Source organism: Vigna unguiculata, chromosome 2 (genome assembly GCF_004118075.2).
Source record: "Vigna unguiculata cultivar IT97K-499-35 chromosome 2, ASM411807v1, whole genome shotgun sequence".
NCBI lineage: Eukaryota > Viridiplantae > Streptophyta > Magnoliopsida > Fabales > Fabaceae > Vigna > Vigna unguiculata.
The window spans coordinates 972221-986516 of NC_040280.1; the positions used below are offsets into that span (position 1 = coordinate 972221).

The window sequence follows — 14296 nt, forward strand, 5'->3', positions numbered from 1 at the left end:
ACGTGTGCGTCTGGCGATGAGGGTGGTCCCGCTAGGCGATGTCTAAAAGTCTGGGTGCTCTAAGGCGTTTGGCGCCTGGCAGTATGCGTCCCCCGCTAGGCGGTCTGGAAGTGGGCAGCGCCTGGTGCTTTGTGGGTAGTGCAAGGCGATTTTGCTGCAGTAGAATTGGTTTTGTGCTGGCATTGTTTGCGTGATCTACAAGGCTTTTAGGATATCTCAAAGGTCGGCTTGCTGGTGTTCCTTGAGTTGTGGCTTGGAATGTATCCCTTGAGTTGAGCTCAGGATAGGGGTTAAGCACATAGCATTTATTAAGTTGTGGCTCAGAATGACATTCCTCGAGTTAAGCTCGAGATGGCGGATGAACACGAGGAACCCTTGAGTTGAGCTTGGGTTAGCGAGTGTTGCCGGTGTGAGTGTGCTGGTTGTGGCCAGTACGAATAGGTCCAGATAGATTGCCCTCCTGAATAATTAGCTGACGAGTTTGGTAGTCTTGGGACGTTACGAACTATGTTCGTATTTGGTAACTCCACCTAGTGTTACGGTGTGTGATTCGTAGTATGGTTTCCCACACGTGCTCTATCGGTTATGGCCGATAGATATGGCAACAAGATATCTTGAGATACTCACTAGAAGACGTAGAACACGATTAACATGGTTGTGGCCATATGGTATGGAATCAAAGGAAGGAATTCCTTTGGTGTGATTGTGTGATATATATAAATGTGCTATATGTATATATGTTTATTTTGTTAGCTCACCATATATACTTGTGTTTGATGACGATCGTGTACGCAGTACACGTGACCAGAGAATGTTGCAGGTGGATCTAGTGAGGCTCAGAGACAGAGCAGGGGCTAGCTGGGAGATTTTTTCTATAGAGATGTTTTTATTGTGAATTTTACAGACTTGTAATCTTGGTTTATGAATATGGATTGGTTTTATAATACCTTTTATAAATTGAATTTTGGAATTACTTTATAATGTATTAAAGTTTTAATTTCCCTGTGTTTTTGGGAAACGAGGTGTTAATAAATGTAGCTGATGTAATAATTTTTTATTATTAATTAAATTCGTAATATTTGGTCGGGATGTTACATTGCGCGTCTTCTTCCTCGTATCAAGTCCGCCCCTATGCACTTACGCTTGGTGCCGCTGCTGCTATTATTGTGGCATCACGTTGTAGTCGCTGCTGCACTCGAAGACCCCATTATTGCATTGACGATGTTAAGAGGGAGGGAGGCTGTTGCAATTGTGCCATCATCACCGCTGTAATTGACGTTGGTTGCCCCATAATTGAGGCAAAAAGATCATTCAAAATATATTTTTTTTAATTTTTAATGTCTTTTTGGCATCGGTTGTTATGCATATAGATTTAATACCATTATTACTTTTACTTAATATAGAGAGAAAAGACATAGAAGAAGAATAAACATAATAACATTTAATTAAAAAGTTACTTTAGTTAAAAATAAGAACGCCATAAATTAATTCAAATTAATTGAAAAGTTACATTAATTGATTTGAAAATTTACAACAGTTGTCAATTGAACAATAATCTTTCGATAACCAATGTTAAATCTATTTTGGAAAAGTAGTAAAATTAGCCTATTTTACTATTATTGTTATATATATATATTAGACTAATTGAACAATAATCTTTCAATAACCAATATTTAATCTATTTTGGGAAAACAGTATAATTAGCCTATTTTACTATTGTTATATATATATATATATGTATATATATATATATATATATATATATGTATATATATATATATATTAATTAGACTACTTAATAAATTATGTGTATTTTAGTAATTTAAACTGGAACGAAAAAGAACATAGATGAATATTAGGACATGTATGTAATTGAAAAAAATATGTAGATACCAATTCCCATCTCTATACTTAGTTAAAGAAAAATCAAATATTATTCGTACTCATACCTAGTTAATACGAGATTTTCCGTCAAAACATAAGCAAGTTCGAGCATTATCTGCTCTGAAATTAACTCACATAAAAATTATTTATTTTTAATTTTATTAATTTAAGTTAACAAGAATAATGTATTAAGTAAAAAAGAAAAGCAAAAAATAGTTAAACCTAACCAATAAAATGAAAAGTGTTAAATTAAAAGGATCTCTTGGCGCGAGAAGGGAGGAAAAAGAAAAGAAATGGAGGATGAGTGAAGTATCATAGAAGAAGCTACAGAGTTCTCATGATCAGAACAGTGTATGATACAAAGCTATTGAGGCTTGTAGCGCTACATGGCAAAGCCAAAACCATCACTCAATGCTTCTATTCCACTCATTTTCATCACCAAGATGCGTTGGATTCCTATTCCTACGCCACCATGCTCCAACAAGCTATCCAAAATCGCAACCCCAACTCAGGGAAGAGCCTCCACTGCCACATTCTCAAGCGAGGCGCCCGTTTGGACCTGTTCGCCCAAAACGTTCTTCTCAACACCTACGTTAATTTCAACTCCTTAGAGGATGCCTCCAAACTGTTCGACGAAATGCCCCTCATTAACACTGCCTCTTTCGTCACCTTGGCTCATGGCTTCTCCAGTTCAGGCCAATTTCATCACGCCCTTCACTTGCTTCTCAGGTACGCGTCTTCACAATTCCAGCTGCTGGTTAGTTAGTTAGTAACCTATTAGGAAGTTTGCTGCTTGCTAGTTGGGTCCTTTGTAAATTAATCCAATTAAAAATAAAGGACCTCACAAACGCTAAAACGGGAACTTCCTTTTTACTGCATCGGATTTCAGATTTTTTTTTTAATCCATGTTATTTGTGTGAATTATCGTTGATTTGTTGATGGCTCACAGAATCACTCCTGAGTTTATGTCATTCATGTTTTCATTTTTAAATTTTCGTCGCAATTTATATTTTTTATGAAAATATATTTAATTATAGATAACTTTTGGTAATTATTTGAGTGTGACTATGAATATCATTATCAAACTGGATAAGTTTATTTGTAAGGATTTACACTACTATTTGATATATAATTACTTATAGACGATGAGATGCTTTGAGTGATATGGTTGGTCTGGTTTGATCTCTGGTATGTGTGTATAGGAAAACATTTGTTGGGAGAGGTTAACCCCTTAAATGAGTCGTAATATCTCAAGGATTAGTCCTTGGCTTGGATCAAATTTAAATTTAAGGTAAGCCAATTAGATATTAAGAAAACTGAAGTGATTGAATGTGGAGGATTTTGCTTCGAAGATGATTCAATCCAATTGGTGAACACAGGTTGTTCAGAGAAGGATACGAGGTGAACCAGTTTGTTTTCACGACACTTCTCAAGTTGCTGATGAGAATGGAGTTGGCTGATACATCTTGGAGTGTGCATGCATACGTTTATAAGCTTGGTCATCACTCTGATGCGTATGTTGGGACTGCACTACTTAGTGCCTATGCTGTCTGTGGAAATGTTGATGCTGCACGTGCAGTTTTTGATGGCATTTGTTGTAAGGACATGGTATCTTGGACTGGAATGGTAGCTTGCTATGCTGAGAACTATTGCCATGAGGATGCATTGCTACTTTTCTGCCAGATGAGGACTATGGGGTACACACCAAACAATTTTACCATTTCTGCTGCGCTTAAGTCCTGTCATGGTTTAGAAGCATTTGAGGTTGGGAAAAGTGTTCATGGATGTGCTTTGAAAGCATGTTATGATAGGGATCTTTATGTTGGCACTGCACTGCTTGAACTGTATGCCAAATCTGGAGAGATTGCTGAGGCGCAGCAGCTTTTCGAGGAAATGCCCAAAGATGATCTTATTCCATGGAGTCTCATGATTGCTCGGTATGCTCAAAGTGAAAAAAGTAGGGAGGCTTTGGAGTTGTTTTGTCGATTGAGGCAATCATCTGTTCTCCCTAATAATTTTACTTTTGCTAGCGTGCTGCAAGCTTGTGCATCTCTGGTTTCGTTGAATTTGGGAAAGCAAATTCATTCTTCTGTACTGAAAGTTGGTCTTGACTCAAATGTGTTTGTGTCAAATGCCCTCATGGATGTTTACGCCAAGTGTGGTGAAATTGAAAACTCCGTGAAATTATTCATTTGGTCGGAAGAGAAAAACGAGGTAACTTGGAATACTATAATTGTTGGTTATGTTCAGTTAGGGGATGGGGAGAAAGCCTTAAATTTATTTTCAAATATGCTTGGATATGATATACAGCCAACAGAAGTGACATACTCAAGTGTTTTGCGTGCCTCTGCCAGTTTAGTTTCTTTAGAGCCAGGGCGTCAAATTCATTCCTTAACCATCAAAACCATGTATAACAAGGATAGTGTAGTTGCAAATTCTTTGATAGACATGTATGCTAAGTGTGGTAGAATTGATGATGCTCGGCTAACATTTGATAAGATGAATAAACGAAATGAAGTTTCGTGGAATGCTATAATCTGTGGATATTCTATGCATGGGTTGAGTATGGAGGCTCTAAACTTATTTGACATGATGCAAAAGACCAATTGTAAACCAAATAAACTCACTTTCGTTGGTGTGCTTTCTGCATGTAGCAATGCAGGGTTGTTAGACAAAGGACGAACTCATTTTGGGTCAATGTTACAGGACTATGGCATTGAACCATGCATAGAACATTATACTTGCATGGTTTGGCTTCTTGGAAGATTAGGTCAATTTGAGGAAGCAATGAACCTCCTTGGAGAAATTCCATTTCAGCCCAGTGTTATGGTGTGGCGTGCACTGCTTGGTGCTTGTGTTATACATAAGAATCTTGATCTAGGTAAGGTTTGTGCTCAGCACGTACTTGAGATGGAGCCCCATGATGATGCAACTCATGTACTTCTGTCAAACATGTATGCCACTGAAAAGAGATGGGACAGAGTTGCTTCTGTTAGAAAAAACATGAAAAGGATAAAAGTGAAAAAGGAACCAGGATTAAGCTGGGTTGAGAACCAAGGTGTAGTTCATTATTTCACTGTCGGAGACACCTCTCATCTCGACATTAAACTAATACATGCAATGCTTGAATGGTTAAACAAGAAAAGCAGGGATGCAGGGTATGTTCCTGATTGCAGTGTTGTTCTTCTTAATGTGGAGGATGATGAAAAGGAACGTCTCTTGTGGGCACACAGTGAAAGACTGGCACTGGCTTATGGACTGATACATATTCCACCTGTATGTTCTATTCGTATCATTAAAAATCTTCGGATTTGTGTAGATTGTCACACTGTTATAAAGTTGATATCAAAAATTGTGAAGCGAGAAATTGTTATCAGAGATATAAACCGGTTCCATCATTTTCAGCATGGCATTTGCTCCTGTGGTGACTACTGGTAACTGGCGTAGTCAAGCAGCGTTTAGAGAGTGATTAGATATATCTTTAATCTCTAAGTAAGATCAATTTTGTCTTTTAGACAACATTAGTTTATCTCTTAGAGTAGTTTTATCTTTTAGTTAACATTCTATTTTTATATATATATATATATATATATATATATATATATATATATATATATATATATATATATATATATATATATATATATATATATATATATATATTATATATATATATATATATATATATATATATATATATATATATATATATATATATATATATATATATATATATATATATATATATATATATGGGTGAATACACTTCATGTTGTTGTCTTCTGTGCATTATGCAGAATTATTACATTCAACCAGTAGGATTGAGATTTTTTCTGTAGCGTCTCTCGTTGTGAAACTTGTGCAAGTTCAAGCAATAATTAAATAAAATATATACAAATTTGGGTGAATGTTTTAAATTGTGTTTTGTATATTTTTATCAGTTCGCCAACCACACCATTGCGTGGTATGCAAAGTCAGCGTCTAGCAAAGTTAGTAGTCTTTTTTAACTTTGTCAAAGGCTAGCAACCCTATAATAAATTTCTTCTAACAATAGATGTTAAACGAGGTTTGATAATTTAGAATTACTTTTTAATACTTACTTAAAATATTATTTTAATTAATGATTTTTTAATTAACGTTTTGACGTGGTATATGGTAAAATTATTATTATTGTTGATGGTGTTGTTATTTTCTATTTTATTTAAAGTGCCTTATACTTTAGAAAAGTTAGACGTACTTTTATACATAAAACACCTGATGTATATAATTTGCTTCAATATATGTTATGCATAAAGGTTTTACTTTCAAGGTATAAGTTTTTATATAGTTAAGTGATTTAAAATTATAATAAGTATGACTTTACTATAAATCAATTATTTGATAATCAATTTGATTTTTTAATTTATTAAAATATCTCCTGTTTTTCTATTGAAACAGTTATTCAAACACCCTTAAAAATATGCGCAAAAAACTTATTTTGTAGTAGCCACACAACTTCAAGTAATTCACATAATTGCTTGAATTGGAAAGAAATCGATAAATAAAAAACATTGGATTAACTTCACAGTAGAGCTAAGCGATCAACAATTATTTCTTTTCCTAAAAATTCCATATATTTGAAAAACATGAGACTAATTATTTATATTGTAGAAATCATTAAAGAGAGTTTTACCTCTTTTAATAACCAATCTTTTTCCTACATACAATCAAGAAACAAACATCTATCTACATACTTAAAATAATTAATTGCTTATCAACTAGGTTGACCTTGTGTACAGCAAGGATTAGTAAAATTAGTTAAAAACTATTAAAATAGTGGAATATATGTATGGTATGAGAGTTATTCAGAGATTATTTTAGTCAAGATTTGGACATATTATATCATCAGTTATCAAATTCTTTTAATGCTTAAATTTAATGGTGTGTTGAAAATTTCACATATAGATAAATCTAAATTATAATTTAAAAGGGGATTATTAAACCTAAAGTAAACGTAGTCTCACTAACTGAGATGATTAGAGTCTCTTAAAAGACTTACGTTTACTTTCTAAAATCTCTAAAGGGAGAATGCATTTAGAAGTAGGAATGTTGGCCATATGCAACTGTTTGCAATGAAAGTGACAAGACTTGCATGGAAGGTATTTGAAGACAGAGTTCCATGAAAGGTCAATTTGTCCTAAAGGGGAATCCTACCACTGAATGGACCAAGGACATTTTTCTTTCCAAGAAACAAAAGCAGACAAACCGAGCATGTATTCTTCAAATGTAATCATATTGTTGTATTTTGCAAAGAATTTATGCTTGCTTTGGCGTGGAGATAACATTGTATAACATTGCATAGAAAGTCACTCCTCACAATATATGATTTATCATGAGTGCTGATGAGTTCTGTTTTTATGTATTGATTAATTATTTTTTTTTTGGTGATAGGGTTAAGAAAACCTATTAATTAATTAGGTGAAGCATCATTTGTGTAAAGGTACAACTACCTCTTTTAATGATTTTTCCTCTATAAAAAAGAGTTAATAAAGTTATTGAATAAATAAATATAATAAAAATGCCAAATCATGCAATATTTATATATGAAATCTTACAACTTACATACATATAACAATCACTTCAATAAAAAAAAAAATGTATGTGAAACACTAGCCTAGCCACCTTTTAGAACTCCCCTCCACAAACCAACAACAAAAGATACATAGAATCAACACTATAAAACACTATTTGCATCAATCAATACTATACAATTATTTTTTTTCCTATAGGGAAATTGTAGTCTACATTGAATGTATCTAGAAAATTAGGAATAGATTCTCTTTTTTCCACTTTTCATTTCAGAGGAGACACATTCTAGAGAAACAAATATTGGAGCATAAATATTTCTTGTGTGCCCTTTTTCTTTCCCAAACGTGTCAGAGGAAACTTGAAAAAGATTCATCCCTGAAACAGTAGAAAGAAATTTCAGAACACAAATTTTGACCCATTTTCTCTTATTCAGATAATGTTAATGAAAATTTCATTAGATATGTCACACTTTTTAAAGAGTTAATGCTCCATATTTTTGTTATAAATTGGATAAAAGAATTTTAATTCGTTCCTATTTCAAATATTTATATATCATATATTTTACTCCTAGTTTCAAATGTTTATACGCTAAAAGTTAGAGACATGAATTAAAGTTTCAGTGTAACTATAAAGACAAAAATGAAGATTTTAATAGTCAAAGATTAAAGCCAAATGTTTATCAACTTTATACAAATTTAAAAGTTAATCCTATTTTAAATTAAGAAATGTCACATATATAATAATATTTTTTATTTTTATTTCGCTTGTATTCGTCATTTACTACATATCATAATAATAATAAAAAAATACATAAACAAAAAAAAAACTATGCAATTTAGTGTAAGAAAGGTGGTTTAATAACTTATCTTAAAAAATCAATTAATTGAAAAACAAAATTCAGATACAATATTACAAAAGGGTTATTCTTAAATTAAATAAAAAGTTTTGTATTAATGACATAATTTAAAATGTATTTAAAGAAATTTGTACAGAAATAATTATAAGAGAGAAGAAAATGAAAAAAATGAAAAATGATACTTTTTTTGTTGGGAAAGTAATGGATTGATTATCTGTAACGTGGTTTGGGGCTAGCATTAGCGGGAGAAACAGTGTTTCCTTTGGCAATGTTCTGCACAAGCACATCGCCAACGCTTTCTCCGATGCCCTCCACGAGTCCTCCGATGAACTCAATGACCACCTGGGAGGCAACGCGGGCGGCGGCGGCGAGGACGCTGGGCTTCTGCGGTGGCCTGATGCCGTTGGCGAGGAGGCCGTTGATCTTGGTCTTAGCGCAGGCGGCGTGGAGGTGGTAGTCGCAGACGGTGCAGCGGTAGACCTTGCCGGACCTGCGCTTCTTGCACTCGGCGCAGACGAAGGAGGCGGGGTCGACGGCGGCGGAGGAGGTGGCGGGGAGGATCCTGAGAGTGTGGGGATGGGAAGGGAAGTCGATCTCGGTGTTGAGCATGGCGCAGCATGGATGCATCTGGAAGGCGCAGGCCGTGCAGAGGAAGGCGAAGCCCTTCGTCGGTTTCCCACACACGTCGCACTTCACTTTCCCTCCCATTCCACTTTTTCCTGAAACACGTTTACCATGCAATCAAGTTTTACACCATTCTCTCACAAATCTTACACTTCCAGATAAAAAAAAAAAAAAAAACATTACAGGAGATAAAAACGTGTTGGTTACCTGGTTTGGAGTGGAACAAGAGAGAGTGTTGAGAGTGAAAGGGGTGTGCCTTGAGAGCAGTAGGAGCCAAAGCACAGAAGTCATGCATCTGAAACTCACATTGTTGGCAGACAAACCTCTTTCCAGACCCATATTCCTTGCAGCCTACACAGTTGAATAGGTCAGGGAGATCCACCATTGAAAGAGGATGCTGAGGGTGGCTGAAGTGAACAATTTCCTCCCCAAATATCAGTTGTGGAGAGGTTGGAAACTCCACTGCTGGAGGAGGTGATTTTTTAGTCACAAACCCAGTGTAATATTGCTCACTGGGTGCTGTGAATTGGTGCTTTTCCATTTCCGGTGAACACTTTTCAAGCCTATAGCTTTTGCTTTTCTTCACTTGCCTCAGACTCTTCATCATCATATATGGATCAGACCCTTTTCTCTTCAATTTGGTGAGTGGTGCACAACAAATGCCCCCACCTATATGTATAAATTTGGCTACAAAAAGCTAATTGCACTGTTCATGTCTTTGGAAAATTAAAGACCTAATTGTTGACATTAAGAAGATGCCATGCATCAAAGCATCTTGCATGTGTGTGAGACATGAAATTTTTGTTTACGCATGACGCTTGGTGCTTTTGCCACCTTCTGCTGCCCTGTAACTTGTACTCTTTTTCTTCTCTCTATGGACCTCTCCAATTAATGCTTATCTGTTAAAATATTATGTCTGCACTTTTAAGGTTTCTTTTTTCTTTTAAGAAAAATTAATTATATAGTTTTGGTTCTTGAGAATGACAAGTTATTTTATATTCCATTTGAATTAAGAAAGTTATCTACTTTTATTTTAATTGATAATTTTATTAACATCTTGTAATTCTATTTATGTTAATGCTTTTTTTTTCTTAATTGAAACTTGATATTAAAAATAAGAACTTGATATTTTGAGATAATTTTATATTAAATAAGATAAAAAATTTAAATTTTATTTATGCTCAAATAGGTTTATTCAAAAGGGTCACATTAAAGATTTAAGATTTAAATATACTAATTGAAGATTAAGACATATCATCTTCATACTTATTACTATCAAAATTTAAACTTATTAGAATTAATAATAACAATATAAATCACTTAATGGGAGAAATTAAACTAAGAAAATTTCTCGTTCAAAAGTAAACGATTATATTTATGCATAAGAATAAATTACTCTCATACTTAAATTAATATGTGTGCATACCACGTAAGAATTTTTATTTAATAGACACTAGATTTCATCCAAAACGCATATTTTTCCCACGTTATTGTTTCTTTTTTCAACAGTGGATGTGCCTATCATTTTCAATCACCCTCATCATCCATTCAAAAAAATAAAATAAAAAAAATTATACATCTTTCCATTTAAAACCATATTTTTTAAGAAATAATAATATTTTGAGAATCACATCTATCACTAACATTATTTTGTGAATTATCCTTAATAAGGACTACAATACAAGAATGTGGTAGCAAATGACATGAGCCAAAATGGGATTTGACAAGGGACCCAAACAAATAGGCCTAGTTTGCTGGAATTATAAAAATATCACCGCGCCATTATATACTTCGGTTATTGGATAACCGAGACATATAAGACGAGTTAAAAATAGTAATATGCACTAGTGAGGATGTCAAAACCACTTGATGCAAAAGGTTATTTGTGTCGGTCAAAGGATGACAAATAATAGCTTCCCAGTTATTGTCGACTAAACCTACACAAAGGAAAAAATAATATAATAATCAGTAAAAGATGCATCGGTCAAGCTCACGCATGATAGAAATATAAAAAATATTTAAAACACCATTCGTCACTTTGGACGATGCAAACTGAGATAATTATTTAATATATAACGTGATAGCGTCGGTTTTGCATCGGCTAAGTCCACACAAATGAATGTGATTTTAGAAATGCAAAATCTATTTTGCTACACATCCATAACCTATTTTAGCCAATTCATTATAGTCCACCATATCATTTAATTCATTCAAAATTGAAATTGCAAACATAAAATTAAGTTACATTGATACTTAGATAGTTAAGAGATCAAAATATAATGGTCGCGCATAATCCATCGAAGTCCAAGAAACACATAATACCATAATAAAAGTTTAAGATGTTTATAAATAGTCTAGTGCATTGTCATTATAGTCTAAATTATAAAACTAAGCCTAATGAACCTAGTAAGAGTGAGATCCAAGCCACAATCCACAATGGAAGAGAAGGATTACACCGAAACTTGTAAAATGAAAAACAAAAATGTAAGACATTAATATGTAAAGCTAGTTTATGAGTATATACAATTTGAACATGAACAAAGGTGTACGATCTTCAAGTCTTCAGCATAATGTGGATGCACATGACTGATGCCTGTTGAAGTGTTTGCAGCATGTTTCTCTAACACAATAGCTAACTATCGCTTGATCAAATTCAATTGTTCTTGCACGAGAGTATATTTCTTATCAGTTTCACCAGTTCTCACAGTGGCTTGTTTTACTTCTTCTTGAAGTTACTCTATCTTAAGCAATTGTCCCTATGTTGGATGAATTGTGCGAGCTAAAGTAGGAGGTTGAGTGAGGGATGACACATCATGATGAATGTTGGCAACCAAGTTCTCAATGCCACAAACTCCGCCTCTACTTTTCCTTCCAACAACATCCTTCCAACATTGAATCTTTGTTGTTGTTGTTGTTGTATGTGTTGTTGAACTATTCGACTCCATGTCCTATACAAGCTGGTGATATGTCTCCTATTCATTCATAATATTTGAAAATTGTTAGAATTTTATAGAAAAAACAAAAGTAAACCAATTATTGACAACCTACATATGTTTCACGTGTATGTGTATCTACCTAGGCACCGTCCTTTTTCTTGTGAGTGACAAGAAATAAGTCATATGGATTCACAGGACGACCATGTTTGCACTCTTGACAAAATTTATGCAATTGGTAAGGTTATATCATCCACCATATAGAATGTTCAATAATGTAAGCAAAATTGATACACGTGTTAAAGAAAACTTACCAGTCCCAATGCAATCTCAAGGTGAGATTTGCGTCCTGTAGAGTGTAGTATTCCATATGTAGCTAAAGCTCTGTTTGTTTTATTCTAAGAATATACATCTTTGAATTCTTTACTCTCCTAATAGTTGAGCAATTGAGTCTTAGCATGTTTACCCATCCAACTAGGTTTCTTCATTTTGGTGAGCATATCACAAAGGGGTTTTCTGACTTTAGCCTCATACAATTTTTTGAATCTGCCAATCATGCTTATGTGCCTAAGTAATATGAGACTACAAAAATAGAAAAATATAAGTAATAATTGCTCTATAATATCATAATTGATATAAAATATATTCTATTACCTTAAACTATGTCCACCATTTAAGTTAAACATCTTCAGGGACCTCCTTATAATGATGGTATGAGCCCTTGAAGTGTGCCCTTATTGCCTAGCCATTTACCTCTCTAGCATGGTGATTAGGTGTCCACCTACACAAAAAGCGAAAGCGAAGACATTTTTTAGTATCAAGTACATAAATTACAATGAAAATGAAATAACACAATCCACTTACCCTTTACCAATGGGTATAATAATGACCTTGCCATGTTCATCACATTGCAATTCCTCAGTTGGTAAATTATGGTCCAAAGGAGGTTCAATAGATGGGGAGGGATCCACTATTACATTAATTAGGATCTAGAAGGATGAGGTAGGATTTGGACTACAGGAGCTAGATGGAGACTATATGAGTTAGGGTAGATTGAATAGAAGCATCTGGAGTGGTAGAAGTGACAATAGAGGTAAATAGAGTAAAGGTCTGAAAAAGATTACCAAATGGCACTCCAAAGTGTGGAGAAGCTTATGAAACCCTAGCATGTGGGCTTGTAGGGTGTAAGGGAATGAGAGAGCATATGTTGTCTGGCTGTGTAGGGGTATAGTGGAATCAAACATCCTAGATTGTTGACCTATGGACGAGATAAAAGAATCCTAGTGTAAGACCCGTGAAATTTAATTAAGTAAATAATTAATTAATAAATGCGGGTAGTGAGAGCCTTTATGGCATTAAATGTTAAGTGATGTGATGTGGAAAAGTACTAGCTCAAGTGGTTGAGAGTACTTTATTGTGTGAAAAGACTTGGGTTCGAGTCCTATGTATGCCATTTGTGTGTTATTTAATTTTTATTATTTTTCGTATGCCTGATCATATTGACTGATGGTATAATCTTAGGATTTCATAAATTATCATGAAACATGAATTGGTTGAGTGGTTGTGCATTGACTTTGTGATTGAGTGGTTGTGGATTCAAACCTTGGTCAAACAAAGTAAACTATTTTTTTGCCAATTTTAGTTTTGGGCATGAATGTGAAGGGGCAAGGAAAACCCTAGTTGAAGGAGCAGCCAAGGGGAGCTGAAAAATAGTTCATTATGATTCATTGAATGGCAATTACCCTTAACAATTAACCATTTTCGTTTTGGCCAAATTAACTCTAATTAAGGTACAATTAATGAGGCAAATGAATGGTGAGAGAAGGGGGAATTGAGGGTTAGGGGAGTTTAATTCTATGTATTGTATGCCAATTATATGATTTCGTGCTATACTAGATGAATGGGTTATGTTTTTCGGAGTTTTGTTGAATCTTGTTGCTCCAGAAACCGCCTGGCGACGTTGAAGGCCTGCCAGGCAACTCATGTCTCCAAAACCCATTTTTTGTGTTTTCTTCTATGGACCGCCTGGCGGCTAGGTGTTGTCCGCTAGGCGACACGAACTAGCTCGCCCAGTTCTCTCGGGTTTTTGGTATTTCAGTAATGTGGGAACGTTTGGAGTTGGTTTTCGTGAGATGAGTACGATTGGTATTTTGGTTTATTATCTGTAATTGCTTAATTGGTGGAAAAATTGCATAAAACCTTCACATGAATTTGAGATTTAGGGTCCGTATTGGGATTGGGAATGAATAACATGGATGATATTTATGATTGATGCACTGTTTGCGTGGAATTGATGATAACATGATTAGATTATGAAGCCTGGATGTTGTGTGCATGTGAAAGCATGTCAGCCTGAAGGTGGACATTGAAATCAGAGTGTTTGCGAGTCACACTGGGTGTGGGAGAAATCTGGCAGAACCCAACTGGTCAC

The 14296-nt window shown here is 34.5% G+C and overlaps 2 protein-coding genes across 3 annotated transcripts; one reads left to right on the plus strand and one right to left on the minus strand.

Moving 5' to 3' along the window:
- The first annotated feature begins 2151 nt into the window (after positions 1-2151).
- Positions 2152-5438, plus strand: LOC114172988 (putative pentatricopeptide repeat-containing protein At5g13230, mitochondrial). Of its 2 annotated transcripts, XM_028057169.1 has the most exons (3): positions 2526-2613; positions 3087-3175; positions 3264-5438. In XM_028057169.1, the coding sequence occupies exons 2-3, from the start codon at positions 3120-3122 to the stop codon at positions 5320-5322; spliced, it is 2115 nt and encodes a 704-aa protein (XP_027912970.1). In that variant the 5' UTR covers positions 2526-2613; positions 3087-3119; the 3' UTR covers positions 5323-5438. The 2 variants fall into 2 exon arrangements, with proteins under 2 accessions (XP_027912969.1, XP_027912970.1); XM_028057168.1 differs by lacking the exon at positions 3087-3175 and having other exon boundaries at positions 2152-2613.
- Positions 5439-7436: 1998 nt separating this feature from the next.
- On the minus strand, positions 7437-9754 carry LOC114172439. Its single transcript, XM_028056920.1, has 3 exons — positions 9140-9754; positions 8491-9027; positions 7437-7827 (listed from the first exon to the last, which is right to left on the minus strand). The coding sequence occupies exons 1-2, from the start codon at positions 9540-9542 to the stop codon at positions 8519-8521; spliced, it is 912 nt and encodes a 303-aa protein (XP_027912721.1). The 5' UTR covers positions 9543-9754; the 3' UTR covers positions 7437-7827; positions 8491-8518.
- Positions 9755-14296: the final 4542 nt, after the last annotated feature.

Bases quoted from the DNA above. Each gene is read 5' to 3' on its own strand.
- LOC114172988 (XM_028057168.1), top strand. From the start codon at position 2,222: ATGATCAGAACAGTGTATGATACAAAGCTATTGAGGCTTGTAGCGCTA. The intron at 2,614-3,263 runs GTACGCGTCTTC...TGGTGAACACAG, and splicing joins GCCCTTCACTTGCTTCTCAG to GTTGTTCAGAGAAGGATACG.
- LOC114172439 (XM_028056920.1), bottom strand. From the start codon at position 9,542: ATGATGATGAAGAGTCTGAGGCAAGTGAAGAAAAGCAAAAGCTATAGG. The intron at 9,028-9,139 runs GTAACCAACACG...AACGTGTTTCAG, and splicing joins CTTGTTCCACTCCAAACCAG to GAAAAAGTGGAATGGGAGGG.